The sequence below is a fragment of the Nerophis ophidion genome, linkage group LG05 (genome assembly GCF_033978795.1).
Source record: "Nerophis ophidion isolate RoL-2023_Sa linkage group LG05, RoL_Noph_v1.0, whole genome shotgun sequence".
NCBI classification, from domain to species: Eukaryota; Metazoa; Chordata; class Actinopteri; order Syngnathiformes; family Syngnathidae; genus Nerophis; species Nerophis ophidion.
In genome coordinates, this window is record NC_084615.1 from 8,238,069 (window position 1) to 8,257,180 (window position 19,112).

General features: G+C 39.0%; 1 protein-coding gene across 4 annotated transcripts in view; it reads left to right on the plus strand.

The window, feature by feature from the left end:
• The window catches only part of fgf18a (fibroblast growth factor 18a), a 59,783-nt gene extending 41,145 nt beyond the window's left edge, over nucleotides 1–18,638 (plus strand). For all 4 annotated transcript variants that reach the window (XM_061899882.1, XM_061899881.1, XM_061899884.1 and 1 more), the window contains exons 4-5: nucleotides 16,975–17,081; nucleotides 17,155–18,638. In XM_061899882.1, coding sequence (XP_061755866.1) covers nucleotides 16,975–17,081; nucleotides 17,155–17,427 — 380 coding nt within the window. In that variant the 3' untranslated portion in view covers nucleotides 17,428–18,638. The remainder of the gene's footprint in view (nucleotides 1–16,974; nucleotides 17,082–17,154) is intronic.
• Nucleotides 18,639–19,112: the final 474 nt, after the last annotated feature.

Sequence of the window (19,112 nt, forward strand, 5' to 3'; positions counted from 1 at the left end):
AACTCACACCCAGTGGGCAGGGAGAATTCACATCCAGTGGGACGCCAGTGACAATGCTGACTATGAGAAACCTTGGAGAGGACCTCAGATGTGGGCAACCCCCCCCCCCTCTAGGGGACCGAAAGCAATGGATGTCGAGCGGGTCTAACATGATACTGTGAAAGTTCAATCCATAGTGGCTCCAACACAGCCGCGAGAGTTCAGTTCAAGCGGATCCAAGACAGCAGCGAGAGTCCCGTCCACAGGAAACCATCTCAAGCGGAGGCGGATCAGCAGCGTAGAGATGTCCCCAACCGATACAGGCGAGCGGTCCATCCTGGGTCCCGACGAGCGGTCCATCCTGGGTCTCGACTCCGGACAGCCAGTACTTCATCCATGGTCATCGGACCGGACCCCCTCCACAAGGGAGGGGGGGACATAGGAGAAAGAAAAGAAGCGGCAGATCAACTGGTCTAAAAAGGAGGTCTATTTAAAGGCTAGAGTATACAGATGAGTTTTAAGGTGAGACTTAAATGCTTCTACTGAGGTAGCATCTCGAACTGTTACCGGGAGGGCATTCCAGAGTACTGGCGCCCGAAACGGAAAACGCTCTATAGCCCGCAGACTTTTTTTGGGCTCTAGGAATCACTGATAAGCCGGAGTCTTTTGAACGCAGATTTCTTGCCGGGACATATGGTACAATACAATCGGCAAGATAGGCTGGAGCTAGACCGTGTAGTATTTTATACGTAACTTGGAGGTTAAACAAGTGAATGCATGAACGGATGCAAGCTCACTCACAATAGTACACACACACACACACACACACACACACACACACACACACACACACACACACACACACACACACACACACACACACACACACACACACACACACACACACACTTGTATGTGTTACCTTCTTGAGACTTCCGAAAATAGCTGCCTCTTTCGGACCACCATTTCTAGAAACATAGACAACTGTACTGACAACATTAATAATATATACATACTGTGCCAATATAAAAAAGCTTGTTGCAAAAAATGAGTTGGAATTTCACATGAAAAAGGTCACAATTTCATACAAAAAAACTTGCCAATATTATAAGAAAAGTCGTAATTTTACTCAACACAAGTCAACATTTTACAAGAAAAATTGAACATTTGTGCAGTATTATGGTCAAGGTTGGAATTTTACTCAATGACAGCTTAAAATTGTGGCGATTTTATGAAAAGAGTCGTAATTTTACTCGACAAAAGTCACAAATTTATAAGAAAACTTAAAAATATTGGCAATATTATAATAATCAGAGTTTTACTTGGCAAAATTGCAATAAAAGTTATAATTTTAGTCAAAACATTTCACTATTTTACAAGAACAACAAAAAAATTGGCAATATTATAATAATCAGAATTTTACTTGGCAAAATTGCAATAAAAGTCATAATTTTAGTTTAAAAATGTCACTATTTTACAAGAACAACAAAAAAATTGCAATATTATAATAATCAGAATTTTATTTGGCAAAATTGCAATAAAAGTCATAATTTTAGTCAAAAAATGTCACTATTTTACAAGAACAACAAAAAAAATTGGCAATATTATAATAATCAGAATTTTACTTGGCAAAATTGCAATAAAAGTCATAATTTTAGTCAAAAAATGTCACTATTTTACAAGAACAACAAAAAAATTGGCAATATTATAATAATCAGAATTTTACTTGGCAACATTGCAATAAAAGTCATAATTTTAGTTAAAAAAATGTCACTATTTTACAAGAACAACAAAAAAATTGCCAATATTATAATAATCAGAATTTTACTTGGCAAAATTGCAACAAAAGTCATAATTTTAGTCAAAAAATGTCACTATTTTAGAAGAACAACAAAAAAATTGGCAATATTATAATAATCAGAATTTTACTTGGCAAAATTGCAATAAAAGTGATAATTTTAGTCAAAAAATGTCACTATTTTACAAGAACAACAAAAAAATTGGCAATATTATAATAATCAGAATTTTACTTGGCAAAATTGCAATAAAAGTCATAATTTTTGTCAAAAAATGTCACTATTTTACAAGAACAACAAAAAAAATTGGCAATATTGTGATAAAAGTCAGAATTTCACATGACAAATGTCACCATTTTGAATTAAAACAAATCATTTTTCCATAAAAAAGTTGTAATTTTACAGGAAAATATTACAATATTACAGAAACAAAAAGAATATGATAAATTGTTCCCAATTGTATAAGAAAAAAGTCTCAATTTTATAAGAAAACTTACAAATGTTGGCAATATTGTGATTAATAATAATCGGAACTTTATAAAAATAACAAAAAAATCGGAAGTATTGTGATACAAGTCAGAGTTTTATATGACTAATATCACCATTTTGCATTAAAAAGTAATAATTTTACATAAAAAAGTAATTTTATGAAATAAAAAAATTGCAATATTACAGAAACTGAAAGAATATGAGAAATTGTTCTCAATTTTATAAGAAAGAAGTCGACACATTGTGAGAAAATGACAGCTTTTAGTTCATGTATTTTAAAACCGACACACAGTCGATTCGAAAAATCCGTCCTTGTGGGGACCACCCTCATTTTGATAGATTTCACCACCAGGGGTGCAAATGAGACAATCTCTATTAGATGCAATGTTATTGGGACCATGATTTATGTCCTAACTTGATCACACCTCCTCATATGAAAGCTACTTTTCCTTGTTACTGTCTCAAGACGGGTAGAAATACAAGAACAAACACACACAAACACACACACACACACACACACACACACACACACACACACACACACACACTCACTTGTATGTGTTACCTTCTTGAGACTTCCGAAAAATAGCTGCCTCTTTCGGACCACGATTTCTAGAAATATAGACAACTGTACTGACAACATTAATAATATATACATACTGTGCCAATATAAAAAAGCTTGTTGCAAAAAATTAATTGGCATTTCACATTAAAAAAGTCACAATTTCATACAAAAAACATGCCAATATTATAAGAAAAGTCGTAATTTTACTCAAAACAAGTCAACATTTTACAAGACAAATTGAACATTTGTGCAGTATTATGATAAAGGTTGGAATTTTACTCAATGACAGCTTAAAATTGTGGCGATTTTAGGAAAAGAGTCGTAATTTTACTCGACAAAAGTCACAAATTTATAAGAAAACTTAAAAATGTTGGCAATATTATAATAATCAGAGTTTTACTTGGCAAAATTGCAATAAAAGTCATAATTTTAGTCAAAAAATGTCACTATTTTACAAGAACAACAAAAAAATTTGCAATATTATAATAATCAGAATTTTACTTGGCAAAATTGCAATAAAAGTCATAATTTTAGTCGAAAAATGTCACTATTTTACAAGAACAACAAACAAATTGGCAATATTATAATAATCAGAATTTTACCTGGCAAAATTGCAATAAAAGTCATAATTTTAGTCAAAAAATGTCACTATTTTAGAAGAACAACAAAAAAATTGGCAATATTATAATAATCAGAATTTTACTTGGCAAAATTGCAATAAAAGTCATAATTTTAGTCAAAAAATGTCACTATTTTACAAGAACAACAAAAAAATTGGCAATATTATAATAATCAGAATTTTACTTGGCAAAATTGCAATAAAAGTCATAATTTTAGTCAAAAAATTTCACTATTTTACAAGAACAACAAAAAAATTGGCAATATTATAATAATCAGAATTTTACTTGGCAAAATTGCAATAAAAGTCATAATTTTAGTCAAAAAATGTCACTATTTTACAAGAACAACAAAAAAATTGGCAATATTATAATAATCAGAATTTTACTTGGCAAAATTGCAATAAAAGTCATAATTTTAGTTTAAAAAATGTCACTATTTTACAAGAACAACAAAAAAATTGCCAATATCATAATAATCAGAATTTTACTTGGCAAAATTGCAACAAAAGTCATAATTTTAGTCAAAAAATGTCACTATTTTAGAAGAACAACAAAAAAATTGGCAATATTATAATAATCAGAATTTTACTTGGCAAAATTGCAATAAAAGTGATAATTTTAGTCAAAAAATGTCACTATTTTACAAGAACAACAAAAAAATTGGCAATATTATAATAATCAGAATTTTACTTGGCAAAATTGCAATAAAAGTCATAATTTTAGTCAAAAAATGTCACTGTTTTACAAGAACAATGAAAAAAATTGGTAATATTGTGATAAAAGTCAGAATTTCACATGACAAATGTCACCATTTTGAATTAAAACGAATAATTTTTCCATAAAAAAGTTGTAATTTTACAGGAAAATATTACAATATTACAGAAACAAAAAGAATATGATAAATTGTTCCCAATTGTATAAGAAAAAAGTCTCAATTTTATAAGAAAACTTACAAATGTTGGCAATATTGTGATTAATAATAATCGGAACTTTACAAAAATAACAAAAAAATCGGCAGTATTGTGATACAAGTCAGAGTTTTATATGACTAATATCACCATTTTGCATTAAAAAGTAATAATTTTACATGAAAAAGTAATTTTATGAAAAAAAAATATTGCAATATTACAGAAACTGAAAGAATATGAGAAATTGTTCTCAATTTTATAAGAAAGAAGTCGACACATTGTGAGAAAATGACAGCTTTTAGTTCATGTATTTTAAAACAGACACACAGTCGATTCGAAAAATCCGTCCTTGTGGGGACCACCCTCATTTTGATGGCTTTCACCACCAGGGGTGCAAATGAGACAATCTGTATTAGATGCAATGTTATTGGGACCATGATTTATGTCCTGACTTGATCACACCTCCTCATATGGAAGCTACTTTTCCTTGTTACTGTCTCAAGACGGGTAGAAATACAAGAACAAACACACACGCACACGGACACATTGGATACCTTCTTGAGATTACAATATTACAATAATAATCGGAATTTTACTTGGCAAAATTATGACAAGTCATAATTTTACTCAAAAAATTTAACTATTTTACAAGAACAACAAAAAAATTGGCAATGTTGTGATAAAAGTCAGAATTTTACATGACAGATGTCCCCATTTTGCCTTAAAAAGTAATCATTTTACATAAAAAGTAATAATTTTATGAGAAAATATTGCAATATTACAGAAACAGAAATAATGAGAATTTTTTCTCCATTTTATAAGAAAAAAGTCACAATTTTATAAGAAAACTTAAAAATATTGGAAATATAATAATCATCATTTTACTCCAAAAAATTCTCCATTTTACAAAAACAACAAAAAAATGGCAATATTGTGATAAAAATCTGAATTTTATATGACAAATGTCACCATTTTGCATGAAAAGAAATCATTTTACATAAAAAATTAATAATTTAGCGAGAAATATTATGATAAAAGGTTGGAATTTTACCCAATAACAGTTGCAATTTTAAAAGAAAAGTTTAAAATTGTGGCGATTTTATGAAAAAAGTCGTAATTCTACCCAACAAAAGTCACAATTTTATAAGAAGACTTAAAGATTTGGGCAATATTATAACAACAATCGGAATTTTATTTGGCAAAATTACGACAATAGTCATGATTTTAGTCAAAAAATGTCACTATGTTACAAGAACAACAAAAAAATTGGCAATATTGTAAAAAAGTCAGAATTTCACTTGACAAAAGTCACCATTTTGCAGTAAAAAGTAATAATTTTACATTAAAAAAGTTATAATTTTAGGAGAAAATATTGCAATATTACAGAGACAAAAAGAATATGATAAATTGTTCTCAATTTTATAAGAAAGAAGTCGACACATTGTGAAAAAATGACAGCTTTTAGTTCATGTATTTTAAAACCGACACACAGTCAATTTGAAAAATCCGTCCTTGTGGGGACCACACTCATTTTGATAGATTTCACCACCAGAGGTGCAAATGACACATTCTCTATTAGACACAGTGTTATTGTGACCATGATTTATGTCCTCCTATGGAAGGTACTTTTCCTTGTTGACGTCTCAAGAAGGGTAGAAATACAATACACATTCTTGTATTTGTTACCTTCTTGAGATTACAATAATAATCAGGGTTTTAAGTCATAAGTATGACAAAAGTCATAATATTACTCAAAATAAAGTCACTATTTTACAAGAACAACAACAAAAATTGCTTTTAGTTCATGTATTTTAAAACCGACACAAAGTCGATTAGAAAAATCCGTCCTTGTGGGGACCACCCACATTTTGATAGATTTCACCACCAGAGGTGCAAATGACACATTCTCTATTAGATGCAATGTTATTGGGACCATGATTTATGTCCTCCTATGGAAGGTACTTTTCCTTGTTGACGTCTCAAGAAGGGTAGAAATACAATACACACACACACACACATTCTTGTATTTGTTACCTTCTTGAGATTACAATAATAATCAGAGTTTTAGGTCATAAGTATGACAAAAGTCATAATATTACTCAAAAAAGTCACTATTTTACAAGAACAACAAAAAAAACTAGCTTTTAGTTCATGCATTTTAAAACCGACACACAGTCAATTTGAAATATCCGTCCTTGTGGGGACCACCCTCATTTTGATAGATTTCACCACCAGGGGTGCAAATGACACATTCTCTATTAGATGCAATGTTATTGGGACCATGATTTATGTCCTCCTATGGAAGGTACTTTTCCTTGTTGACGTCTCAAGAAGGATAGAAATACCACAATACACACACACACACATTCTTGTATTTGTTACCTTCTTTAGATTACAATATTACAATAATAAGAGTTTTAAGTCATAAGTATGACAAAAGTCATAATATTACTCAGAAAAGTCACTATTTTACAAGAACAACAAAAAAACTAGCTTTTAGTTCATGTATTTTAAAACCGACACACAGTCAATTTGAAAAATCCGTCCTTGTGGGGACCACCCTCATTTTGATGGATTTCACCACCAGGGGTGCAAATGACACATTCTCTATTAGATGCAATGTTTTTGGGACCATGATTTATGTCCTCCTATGGAAGCTACTTTTCCTTGTTGACGTCTCAAGAAGGGTAGAAATACAATACACACACACATTCTTGTATTTGTTACCTTCTTGAGATTACAATAATAATCAGAGTTGTAAGTCATAAGTATGACAAAAGTCATAATATTACTCAAAAAAGTCACTATTTTACAAGAACAACAAATAAACTAGCTTTTAGTTCATGCATTTTAAAACCGACACACAGTCAATTTGAAATATCCGTCCTTGTGGGGACCACCCTCATTTTGATAGATTTCACCACCAGAGGTGCAAATGACACATTCTCTATTAGATGCAATGTTATTGGGACCGTGATTTATGTCCTCCTATGGAAGCTACTTTTCCTTGTTGACGTCTCAAGAAGGATAGAAATACAACAATACACACACACACACACATTCTTGTATTTGTCAACTTCTTGAGATTACAATATTACAATAATAATCAGAGTTGTAAGTCATAAGTATGACAAAAGTCATAATATTACTCAAAAAAGTCACTATTTTACAAGAACAACAAATAAACTAGCTTTTAGTTCATGCATTTTAAAACCGACACACAGTCAATTTGAAAAATCCGTCCTTGTGGGGACCACCCTCATTTTGATAGATTTCACCACCAGAGGTGCAAATGACACATTCTCTATTAGATGCAATGTTATTGGGAACATGATTGATGTCCTCCTATGGAAGCTACTTTTCCTTGTTGACGTCTCAAGAAGGGTAGAAATACAATACACATTCTTGTATTTCTTACCTTCTTGAGATTACAATAATAATCAGGGTTTTAAGTCATAAGTATGACAAAGACATAATATTACTCAAAATAAAGTCACTATTTTACAAGAACAACAACAAAAATTGCTTTTAGTTCATGTATTTTAAAACCGACACACAGTCAATTAGAAAAATCCGTCCTTGTGGGGACCACCCACATTTTGATAGATTTCACCACCAGAGGTGCAAATGACACATTCTCTATTAGATGCAATGTTATTGGGAACATGATTTATGTCCTCCTATGGAAGGTACTTTTCCTTGTTGACGTCTCAAGAAGGGTAGAAATACAATACACACACACACACACATTCTTGTATTTGTTACCTTCTTGAGATTACAATAATAATCAGAGTTTTAAGTCATAAGTATGACAAAAGTCATAATATTACTCAAAAAAGTCACTATTTTACAAGAACAACCAAAAAACTAGCTTTTAGTTCATGCATTTTAAAACCGACACACAGTCAATTTGAAATATCCGTCCTTGTGGGGACCACCCTCATTTTGATAGATTTCACCACCAGAGGTGCAAATGACACATTCTCTATTAGATGCAATGTTATTGGGACCATGATTTATGTCCTCTTATGGAATGTACTTTTCCTTGTTGACGTCTCAAGAAGGGTAGAAATACAATACACACACACACACACACACACACACACACACACACACACACACACACACACACACACACACACACACATTCTTGTATTTGTTACCTTCTTGAGATTACAATATTACAATAATAAGAGTTTTAAGTCATAAGTATGACAAAAGTCATAATATTACTCAAAAAAGTCACTATTTTACAAGAACAACAAAAAAACTAGCTTTTAGTTCATGTATTTTAAAACCGACACACAGTCAATTTGAAAAATCCGTCCTTGTGGGGACCACCCTCATTTTGATAGATTTCACCACCAAATGACACATTCTCTATTAGATGCAATGTTATTGGGACCATGATTTATGTCCTCCTATGGAAGCTACTTTTCCTTGTTGACGTTTCAAGAAGGATAGAAATACAAGAACACACACACACGCAGACACGCCTCCCCGGGCTTTGGCACAGGGGCATTGGAGCTCGTCTTGCAGTACAAAGACCTCATCGACTGGCTGCTGACTCAATGATTCACTCGCCAGCAAAAGACAGAAAATGAGCGAGAGAACGAAGGTATAGAATACAAAAAAAGAATAATGAAGAAGTGAGCATTTAGAGGGCTGGTAGCCGCTGTCAAGCTCGACGTTAGAAACTCATCTCCTTCATTGATCCGCGCATTGATTCCTCATCCTCGCTGTTTTCTCCTCTAGGTTTAAAACAGCGGGCTTCCTCTCCCTCCCACCATTCTTTAACACTCCCCGAGTCCATCCCCCATTGCATCCTCCTCTCCACCTTCCGCGCAATCACGTCCGACACCGTTCTTAAACCGCACGCGATCGATGAGCAGGAGGCGTTCCGGCTTCTTTGGACGCTCCTCGTCTCGCGTCCTTTCTCGAACAAGTTGCGATATATGTCGGGAAAGCATTCCAAAGACTCAAAAGAAAGCAGGTAATGCCTGTGAGGCAAGAGTATGGTGATGAAACAGGAGGAGAGTTGGTAGGGGGGGGTATTGATTTCTTTTGACCCCTTTGTTGACTAAGGTCATGTAGGAACCATTTTAGGGATTTATTTTTAACCACTCTTTGAGGAAGTGATATGATGCTACGCGGCGGAACTCGTGGGCACGCCTTCACGTAGCATGGAAGACATCCAGTCTGTGCCTTCCCCTCAACTCCTCTCTGGGTGTTGTTGTCTTTTTGGCTTTACGAGGCCCATTTGTGGTCGGCGGCCTTATCTTAAAACCATCTGTTCCACCGGGGGACAGTTTCATCAGCCTTTTAGAACCGTGGGATTCAAGGCAGAGTCAATTCTGATCCGATGAAAATAATCGGTTAGATCGGTGGCACACGTTGCCGCATCTACTTTTATCAGTAGATTGCACAGTACTGTACATACTCCGTAAAATTGACCACTAAACAAGTTTTTCGACTTAAGTCGATGTCCAAGTTAGTCAATTCATGGTAACTGGTAATTATCCAGTTGGGGGGTTCCAGTTGGCGATAGCTGTGGTATGGCTTGGTAAACGGTGCAAGAAAAGCGAGATAGTGTGGCCAAGAGTTGCGCCATTCTGGAAAATAAGAGAATCATAATTTCTTGGCTAGAATGGTTCCGATGTATTTGTTGCAAACGAGTTACATGAAAGAACTGGAGATGTCTGATAATGGCTTTTTTGCCGATTCCGGTTGAGGTGGGGAGTAGGGGGTAGCGTTGGGGTGCATACTGTAGCGTCCCGGAAGAGTTAGTGCTGCAAGGGGTTCTGGGTATTTGTTCTGTTGTGTTTTGAATATAATAGAATAGAAGAATTAAATAGAATGGACTTTATTGTCATTATATTTGCATAAAACAAGATTAAGGATTGCAATTTAAGGTGCGGTAGTGGGAATAAATATGGGCACAAGAGCTAATAAAGGAAAAACTAACAATTGAAATAAACAGACTACTATCCAATAGAAATAATAAGCAATCCTGTACAATATAAAAAATACTGTACAATATACAGAACAAGACAAGAGTACCGAAGTAATAAATAACAATTTGTGTCGGCCGTATTGCACTCGAAGGGTAGTATTGCACAGTAGGGTATTAGTTTATGTTGTGTTACGGTGCGGATGTTCTCCTGAATTGTGTTTGTCATTCTTGTTTGGTGTGGGTTCACAGTGTGGCGCATATTTGTAACAGTGTTAAAGTTGTTTATACAGCCACCTTCAATGTGACCTGTATGGCTGTTGACCAAGTATGTCTTGCATTCACTTGCCATATATATGTGATTGGGCCAGCACACAAAGGCAGTGGCTTTTAAGGTTTATTGACGCTCTGTTCTTCTCCCTACGGCCGTGTACCACTCCGTACAGCGGCGTTTTAAAAAGTCATAATTTTTACCTTTTGAAACAAATACCAATAATTTCCGATATCATATTTTAAAGCATTTATCGGCGGATAATATCGGCGGTCCGATATTACCGGACCTCTCTGGAAAGAACCTTATTTGTTTTCATTTGCGCAATTCATCAATAACTGAAACGAAGTAGGAAGAAGCAAAGCTTATAATAAATCCTTATATTTTCCTGACAGTTCATTCGCACCATAACCCAGAGCTGGGCAAATATTTGGACTCGGGGAGCCCACATTGAGAGGAAAAAAATGTGTGTATAAATGATATATACACATTTATCTGTAAAAACCTGCTGTACAGTATGTGTTTGGGTCCCTTTTTTTCCCATGATCACTAATACCAAAAGTCACATTGTCCGATAGAGTTTTAAAAACGTTATGACGGACCACCTCAAATTAAACGGAATGGAATTTCACAGTTTTTACTGAATGGGACACCCAGAATGACAAAGGACAGCCTTGGCGGAGTCCAACTCTCAATGGAAATGTGTTGGACTTACTGCCGGCAATGCGGACCAAGCTCTGGCACTGATCGTACAGGGAGTGGACCGCCACAATAAGACAGTCCGATACCCCATACTCTCTGAGCACTCCCCACAGGACTTCCCGAGGGACACGGTCGAATGCCTTCTCCAAGTCCACAAAGCACATGTAGACTGGTTGGGCAAACTCCCATGCACCCTCAAGAACCCTGCGGAGAGTATAGAGCTGGTCCACAGTTCCACGACCAGGACGAAAACCACACTGTTCCTCCTGAATCCGAGGTTCGACTATCCGGCGTAGCCTCCTTTGTCCTTTGTCACCGATTCTGTTCATAACTTTTATGGACAGAATTTCTAGGCGCAGTCAAGGCGTTGAGGGGTTCCGGTTTGGTGACCGCAGGATTAGGTCTCTGCTTTTTGCAGATGATGTGGTCCTGATGGCTTCATCTGACCGGGATCTTCAGCTCTCACTGGATCGGTTTGCAGCCGAGTGTGAAGCGACCGGAATGAGAATCAGCACCTCTAAGTCCGAGTCCATGGTTCTCGCCCGGAAAAGGGTGGAATGCCATCTCCGGGTTGGGGAGGAGACCCTGCCCCAAGTGGAGGAGTTCAAGTACCTAGGAGTCTTGTTCACGAGTGGGGGAAGAGTGGATCGTGAGATCGACAGGAGGATCGGTGCGGCGTCTTCAGTAATGCGGACGTTGTACCGATCCGTTGTGGTGAAGAAGGAGCTGAGCCAGAAGGCAAAGCTCTCAATTTACCGGTCGGTCTACGTTCCCATCCTCACCTATGGTCATGAGCTTTGGGTCATGACCGAAAGGATAAGATCACGGGTACAAGCGGCCGAAATGAGTTTCCTCCGCCGGGTGGCGGGTCTCTCCCTTAGAGATAGGGTGAGAAGCTCTGCCATCCGGGAGGAACTCAAAGTAGAGCCGCTGCTCCTCCACATCGAGAGGAGCCAGATGAGGTGGTTCGGGCATCTGGTCAGGATGCCACCCGAACGCCTCCCGAGGGAGGTGTTTAGGGCACGTCCAACCGGTAGGAGGCCACGGGGAAGACCCAGGACACGTTGGGAAGACTATGTCTCCCAGCTGGCCTGGGAACGCCTCGGGATCCCCCGGGAAGAGCTAGACGAAGTGGCTGGGGAGAGGGAAGTCTGGGTTTCCCTGCTTAGGTTGTTGCCCCCGCGACCCGACCTCGGATAAGCGGAAGAAGACGGATGGATGGATGGATGGATGGACACCCAGAATGTACTTACAAGCAAAGAAAGTGGGATTTACAATATTAAGTATGAACGATAAAACACTGAATATTAACAACATATGATTTTCGCTCCTCTTTTACTTCTCAGACCAGCTCCTCGATAGTTGTGTATCTTTTACAATTAAGCAAAACACAACAAAAGTGGAACGAACAATTAAAATAAACACCTACAATATGATATATTATCACTTTTATGCAGGAATTTGCTGTAAAAATTTACTTCCGCGTCTGTTCCTGACCCAAGCGTTTCGGGCTGGCTGCTCTGAAAACAAACCCCGCCCACTCTGCTTTGTTCCTGGTCTGAGCTGCCGTGACGTAGATGACCGTAATAACTCCGACAACACCCAAAAGTGCAGATTCTAACCATTGAAATACTTTCTATAGTTCAAGAATTACGGTCATTTAAAGACATCACTGCACATCATAAAGGCGTCCACAGTTCTGATGATTAAGGTCTAAAAAAAAAAAATCCTCTTATTGCTGTAATTAGTGAGGGTTCACAAACCTGGAACATTAAATTAGCAAAAATTAAGAGTAAAACGAGATTAGTAAAATAGGAATTAGGATACAAGAAGTTGAAATATCTTGTCTTTGCATAATTAGGGTTCACTTCTGTGTGAAAGAAATGAACCTAATGAAATTAAGAAATCTCAAAAATTTAAATCAAAAGCACCCTTAGGTCAAATATCTACTAAAATAATCACTTCTGATTAAAGTTATCCTTTTTACTTCAGGGGGACTAGGAGATAAACACACAAGAGTTTAGGGACTTCAGGATAAAGGAGCGAAAACATACCAGGTCTGGTGAAGCAGGTGCATGCACGACAGGAGTTCTGGAGGCAATAACCGGCGAGGCCAAGCTGACAGTGAAGTGAAGTGAATTATATTTATATAGCACTTTTCTCAAGTGACTCAAAGCGCTTTACATAGTGACACCCAATATCTAAGTTACATTTAAACCAGTGTGGGTGGCACTGGGAGCAGGTGGGTAAAGTGTCTTGCCCAAAGACACAACGGCAGTAACTAGGATGGCACAAGCGGGAATCGAACCTGCAACCCTCAAGTTGCTGGCACGCCCGCTCTACCGACCGAGCTATGCTAGTGACCGGCCTAAATACCTGTGTGCTAATTGTGAGCAGGTGTGCCTTAAGGTCCGCCCCTCGCCGAGGTGCAGGCAAAGGAGAAGGCAGGAAAACACTAAAAACACAACATGTGACATGATTTGATGAAAACGCCTCTAAAGTATTCAAATAAACAGTTTAAAAATATATATATTTTAGTATTTTTGTTTTGAGCTGGAGTTGATTGCGGGATTTGAGCAAACAAATGAAAAAAAAGTATTCTAAAATGTTTTTAAGCCCTTTGAAAAATGAAGGGTGTAAATGTCCTGTTTGACCGACACCACACCAAACAAGAATGACAAACACCTTTCTGGAGAACATCGGCTCTATAACACATTATAAACGCAACATAAGAATTACCCAGAATGCAATGCATCCATGAGTCCTACTGCTTATATTATACAACACGCTAGCACCAAACCACGCCACCCCCCTCGTTCGAAGAACTCATGATGTGTCATTTTTAGGGACCGATGTCCCTTTAGGACAGAGGATCCTATTGAATTTCTAAGGTTTTATTATCATTATTATCATCCATTGCTTTCAGTCCCCTAGAGGGGGGGGGTTGCCCACATCTGAGGTCCTCTCCAAGGTTTCTCATAGTCATCATTGTCACTGGCGTCCCACTGGATGTGAATTCTCCCTGCCCACTGGGTGTAAGTTTTCCTTGCCCTTTTGTGGGTTCTTCTGAGGATGTCGTAGTCGTAATGGTTTGTGCAGTCCTTTGAGACATTTGTGATTTGGGGCTATATAAATAAACATTGACTGATTGATTGATTGATTGATTATTCTTTATTATTATACCGCCGCCTCTTTGAGCTGTAATTTGACCCCCTTAACATGCTTCAAAACTCACCAAATTTAACACACACATCAGTACTGGAGAAAATTGTGATCTAATCAAAAAAAACAAACCCCAAAACTCAAAAATTGCGCTCTCGCGACCCCTAGGAACAAAACAAAGACAAAACTGCCTAAAACTTCCAGTAGGGACGTCGTAGAAACATGGAAAAAAAAACTTTATGTAGGTCTCAGTTAGACCTATATTTCATACACTGACACCCCCCGGCTAAAATCAACAGGAAGTTTGCTATTCCCGCTTCAATACAAAAGTTGGCTAAAAAAATGACGCTTTTTTTCAAATATTATGTCCTCTGAGGCCGTTTGTCATTTCCGCTTCAAATAAGCACAGAAGAGAGATTGAACCCTTCTGATTAAAAGTTAACGAAAGAGTTTTAAATACTACCCCGGTTTGGATTTCACGAGCCTGCAAAGAACCATACAAAACTGTAGGACTGTCATACACACATGAAACAAAAACCTCAATGTAGGTCTCACTGAGACCTATATTTCATACACTGACCGCCCCCAACTAAAATCTACAGGAAGTTTGCTATTCTCACTACAATACAACAACTGCTATACATTCACCATGCATTTGAGTCTCAAAATTGGCGGCACCAAGGCATCCTTATAAAATGCCCAAGCCACTTTACAACTGTTATTACTATGAGACTGATGTATAACACGTGTGTACAACTTGTTCTCTGTGTAATAATCCATCCATCCTCTACCGCTTATCTGGGCTTGGGTCGCGGGGGCAGCAGCCAAAGCTGTCCCGTCCATCACTGCTTGCAGCTTTAATTACAGTTCTTTCTTGTTTTTGGGAGAAAAACTCCTTTGACCCAACCCTGTAGCAAGTTTCTAAGGTACCAAAAATAGCGGATGTATCCAGTAGAAGTTTTCAACACCCTTTGTTGTGGTGCAAAATGCTTCAATTCATTGTGATTTCTGCAGTCCTCAAAACAACTCTGATGTCATGTAGACTGAAAAAAAAAAAACGCTTTTTAAAAAAGTTTCGCGTGTAGACTACTCCTTTTTTCTTAAAACCTTTTCTTAGTTCAGTGAGCAGTCGTGCGTTTTTCTGGTCCCGTGTTTGTGCTTCTTTCACTCTTTCATTAGAATACCAAATGTAAACACACAAGATGCTTGCCCAAAACATGAAACAGAAAGGTTGAGCTCACTTGTTTCCTGTACTTAAAACTACGGTCGTGTAAAAACTGAACGGGATCAAACTGTTGTAGTCTGCTGGATTGTAAAGAAAAAAAAGGGAGATAGCAGTGGAGTCAACTTTAGTGTGCATGTGGAGAAAACGTCTTCTAAGACAAACTGAGCCGGACTGTTCAGTTTGTTTTAGAAGATGTTTTTAGTAGTACCTAGGAGTCTTGTTCACGGGTGAGAGAAAAGAGTGGATCGTGAGATTGACAGGTGATACATAGTTCTCGCCCGGAAAAGGGTGGAGTGCCATCTCCGGGTTGGGGAGGAGATCTTTCCCCAAGTGGAGGAGTTCAAGTACCTAGGAGTCTTGTTCACGAGTGGGGGAAGAGTGGATTTTGAGTTTGACAGGCGGATCGGTAATGCGGACGCTGTATTGATCCGTTGTGGTGAAGACGGAGCTGAGCCGGAAGGCAAAGCTCTCAATTTACCGGTCGATCTACGTTCCCATCTTCACTTATGGTCATGAGCTTTGGGTTATGACCGAAAGGACAAGATCACGGGTACAAGCGGCCGAAATGAGTTTCCTCCGCCAAGTGGCGGGGCTCTCCCTTAGAGATAGGGTGAGAAGCTCTGTCATCTGGGAGGAACTCAAGGTAAAGCCGCTGCTCTTCCATATTGAGGTGGTTCGGGCATCTGGTCAGGATGCCACCCGAACATCTCCTGAGGGAGGTGTTTGGGGCACGTCCTACCGGCAAATGGCCACAGGGAAGACCCAGGATGTGTTGGGATGACTTTGTCTCCCGGCTGGCCTGGGAACGCCCCGGGATCCCCCCAGGAGGAGCTGGACCAAGTGGCTGGGGAGAGGGAGGTCTGGGCTTCGATCTCCGACCTCAGATAAGCGGAAAAAAAATGGGTGGATGACATAGATTGGTCCGATATAGATGAGTCAGCGCAGATCTGACCAATTCATCTAAAACATTTGTATCAGAAGATATTTTTCGTCAATTGACTTAGATTAAACAGATCTAGTCCAGTCCGACTAGGTCAACCCAATCTAAGTCTAAGAGCATTAACTGATACAGCCTGCTCCAGGCGAAACATCTTCTCAGACAAACGGAACTGTCTCCTTTCAGTTGGTCTTTGAAGACAATTTGTCGGTTCATGCTTATAGACTTAGTTTGACTGGACTAACTAGACTAAATCTGACCACACTAAGTCTACGAGCTCGGTGGTAAAAAAAGGAACATAGCAGATCTTGTTGGCATTGTCTTCAGTGGCTCTAACGTCTGTCTGTCCCTCTGTCTGTCCCTTCACAAGCCCAGCTCGTAGTGGAGGCCGACACCTTTGGAAGCCAGGTGAGAATCCGAGGCAAAGAAACCAACTTTTACCTGTGCATGAACCGCCGGGGAAAGCTGGTAGGAAAGGTGAGAGGAGTTCCGCCGACCGAAGAACGGCGGCGTCACACTTTCCTGACCCAGCCTTTCTTTGCTCCCTCAGAAGGCCAGTAACAGAAGTGCCGACTGCGTCTTTGTGGAGAAGGTTCTGGAAAACCACTACACGGCTCTGATGTCGGCACGCTACACGGGCTGGTATGTGGGCTTCACGAAAAGAGGGCGCCCTCGCCGCGGCCCCCACACGCTCCCCAACCAGCAGGACGTACACTTTATGAAGCGTTTCCCGCCTGGGGAGCAACCGGACCTGACCACGCCGTTTCGCTTCACCACCATCAGCAAGCGGGGCAAGAGGGTTCGCGCTACCGGGCCGCGCTAGTGGCAGGGCCACGCTCTAGTCGGCATAGAAGCCTCGACCTGAGCCTGCCTATGGCTGAAGCAGTCAAACGAAAACCCGAATCGCATTCCGCTGAACAAGTCGGGACAAACATTGACCAGAAACTTGACGAATCATTTACGGGGGGGGGGGGGGTTCTCTTCACATGTTGCCACTACAGCCCCCCCTTTCCTTGTAGATCATTCCTCTCAGAAGTTACTCCTTGCTGGGACCCTCGGTGGTCCATCACTGGAAGCGATACGGACTTGGTCTGCTTCCCTTCACGGAGCAGAACTATTGACAGAATACCTGAAGGGCAGCCAAGGCTCACGGCTCGACAAAGGCCTTCATTCCACAGCCACAAAAAAAAAAAAAAAACCCACATTGCCTTTTTACGTCTCCTGTTGTGGACCAGCTGGACGGTCTCAAGAATGGAATTACAACTGGACCACGGAGGGGAGAGAACAAGGGTGAAAAGGAGCAAGTGCGCGCTACGGCGTGGATGAAGGGACGGAACGATCTGCACGGATCGGTAAACGGGACCGCTGACATGTGACGCACTTATTCCTCTCGCCGCGAAAACAGGTGGGAACCTGTGAGGGTGACCGACGGGTGGATGGGGTCGACTGACTTGCTTAATACGTTGCATGTCTGTAACATGAAGAAGTGTGTGTGTGCGTGTGTGTGTGTGTGTGTAAGCAGGGACCGACGCTCTGGCGGAACTGGAATGTATAAAACAAATGTACCAAAAAAAAAAACCCAAAACAGATCGACCAAACCGGTGAGCAACCAAAGACGAGTGGGAGGACGTGGCTCCTCCCCTTTTGCACCCTCAGCTTGGAGGTAATGATGAGCACAGAGGGGGGGGGGGGGCACACAAGGGATGGTGCCTTCTCTATAAGCATTGCTATAGAAACGACCCGGGGGGACTATGCTCCTGTGCGATACCGTGGATACAGAATGCTGCTACCAGGACAGTCAGTGGAACAAACCAAAGTCATGCATACACACCCAGGAGAACTCAATATTAAAGGGAACAATTTATTGAAAGATATATATAGTATATATTATATATATATATATATAAAAGAGACCCTGAGTAAGCAATCCTACTATGATGGTTAGTATAATTATTATGATAAAATTATTTCTTTTATTTATTTCAGCTCTGTGTGCAGCAGTCTTTCTCGACTCAGTAAACCCTACAGAACCATTCCACGTGTCTCTGAAATGATTTGTCTTGCGGCATGCCGTACACAACCACAGGAACTTTTTTGTAGAGGTTATTGCGGAGGTTGCCACGGCAGGTGATTAGATAACGAGGCCCACCTGGGCCATCTACGCACCTGTCGCTGACTTCGAAGCCGGTCCTGGCCAACCCCGTTACGCGGTTAAACAATTATCCAATTTTAATCCAATTTATGGTTCAGAAAAGGACCAACCGCTTATTTTAGTTATGTTAACTCAAAATGTTGGGTTAGTTTTTCTCCATCCAACTTTTGCATTGAATTGTTTAACCAAAAAGTGGTGTATGGTAAGTTAATGTTGGGTGATTGTAAATAATGTTATTGGGATTATTCCATAATAAAAATTCCCTTGAAGAAAAAAGTAACTTTTTAATTAAAAATAAAAAAATATCCCTTGAAAACCAACCCAAAAATGGTTCACAATTTTGAAAACCCAGACTT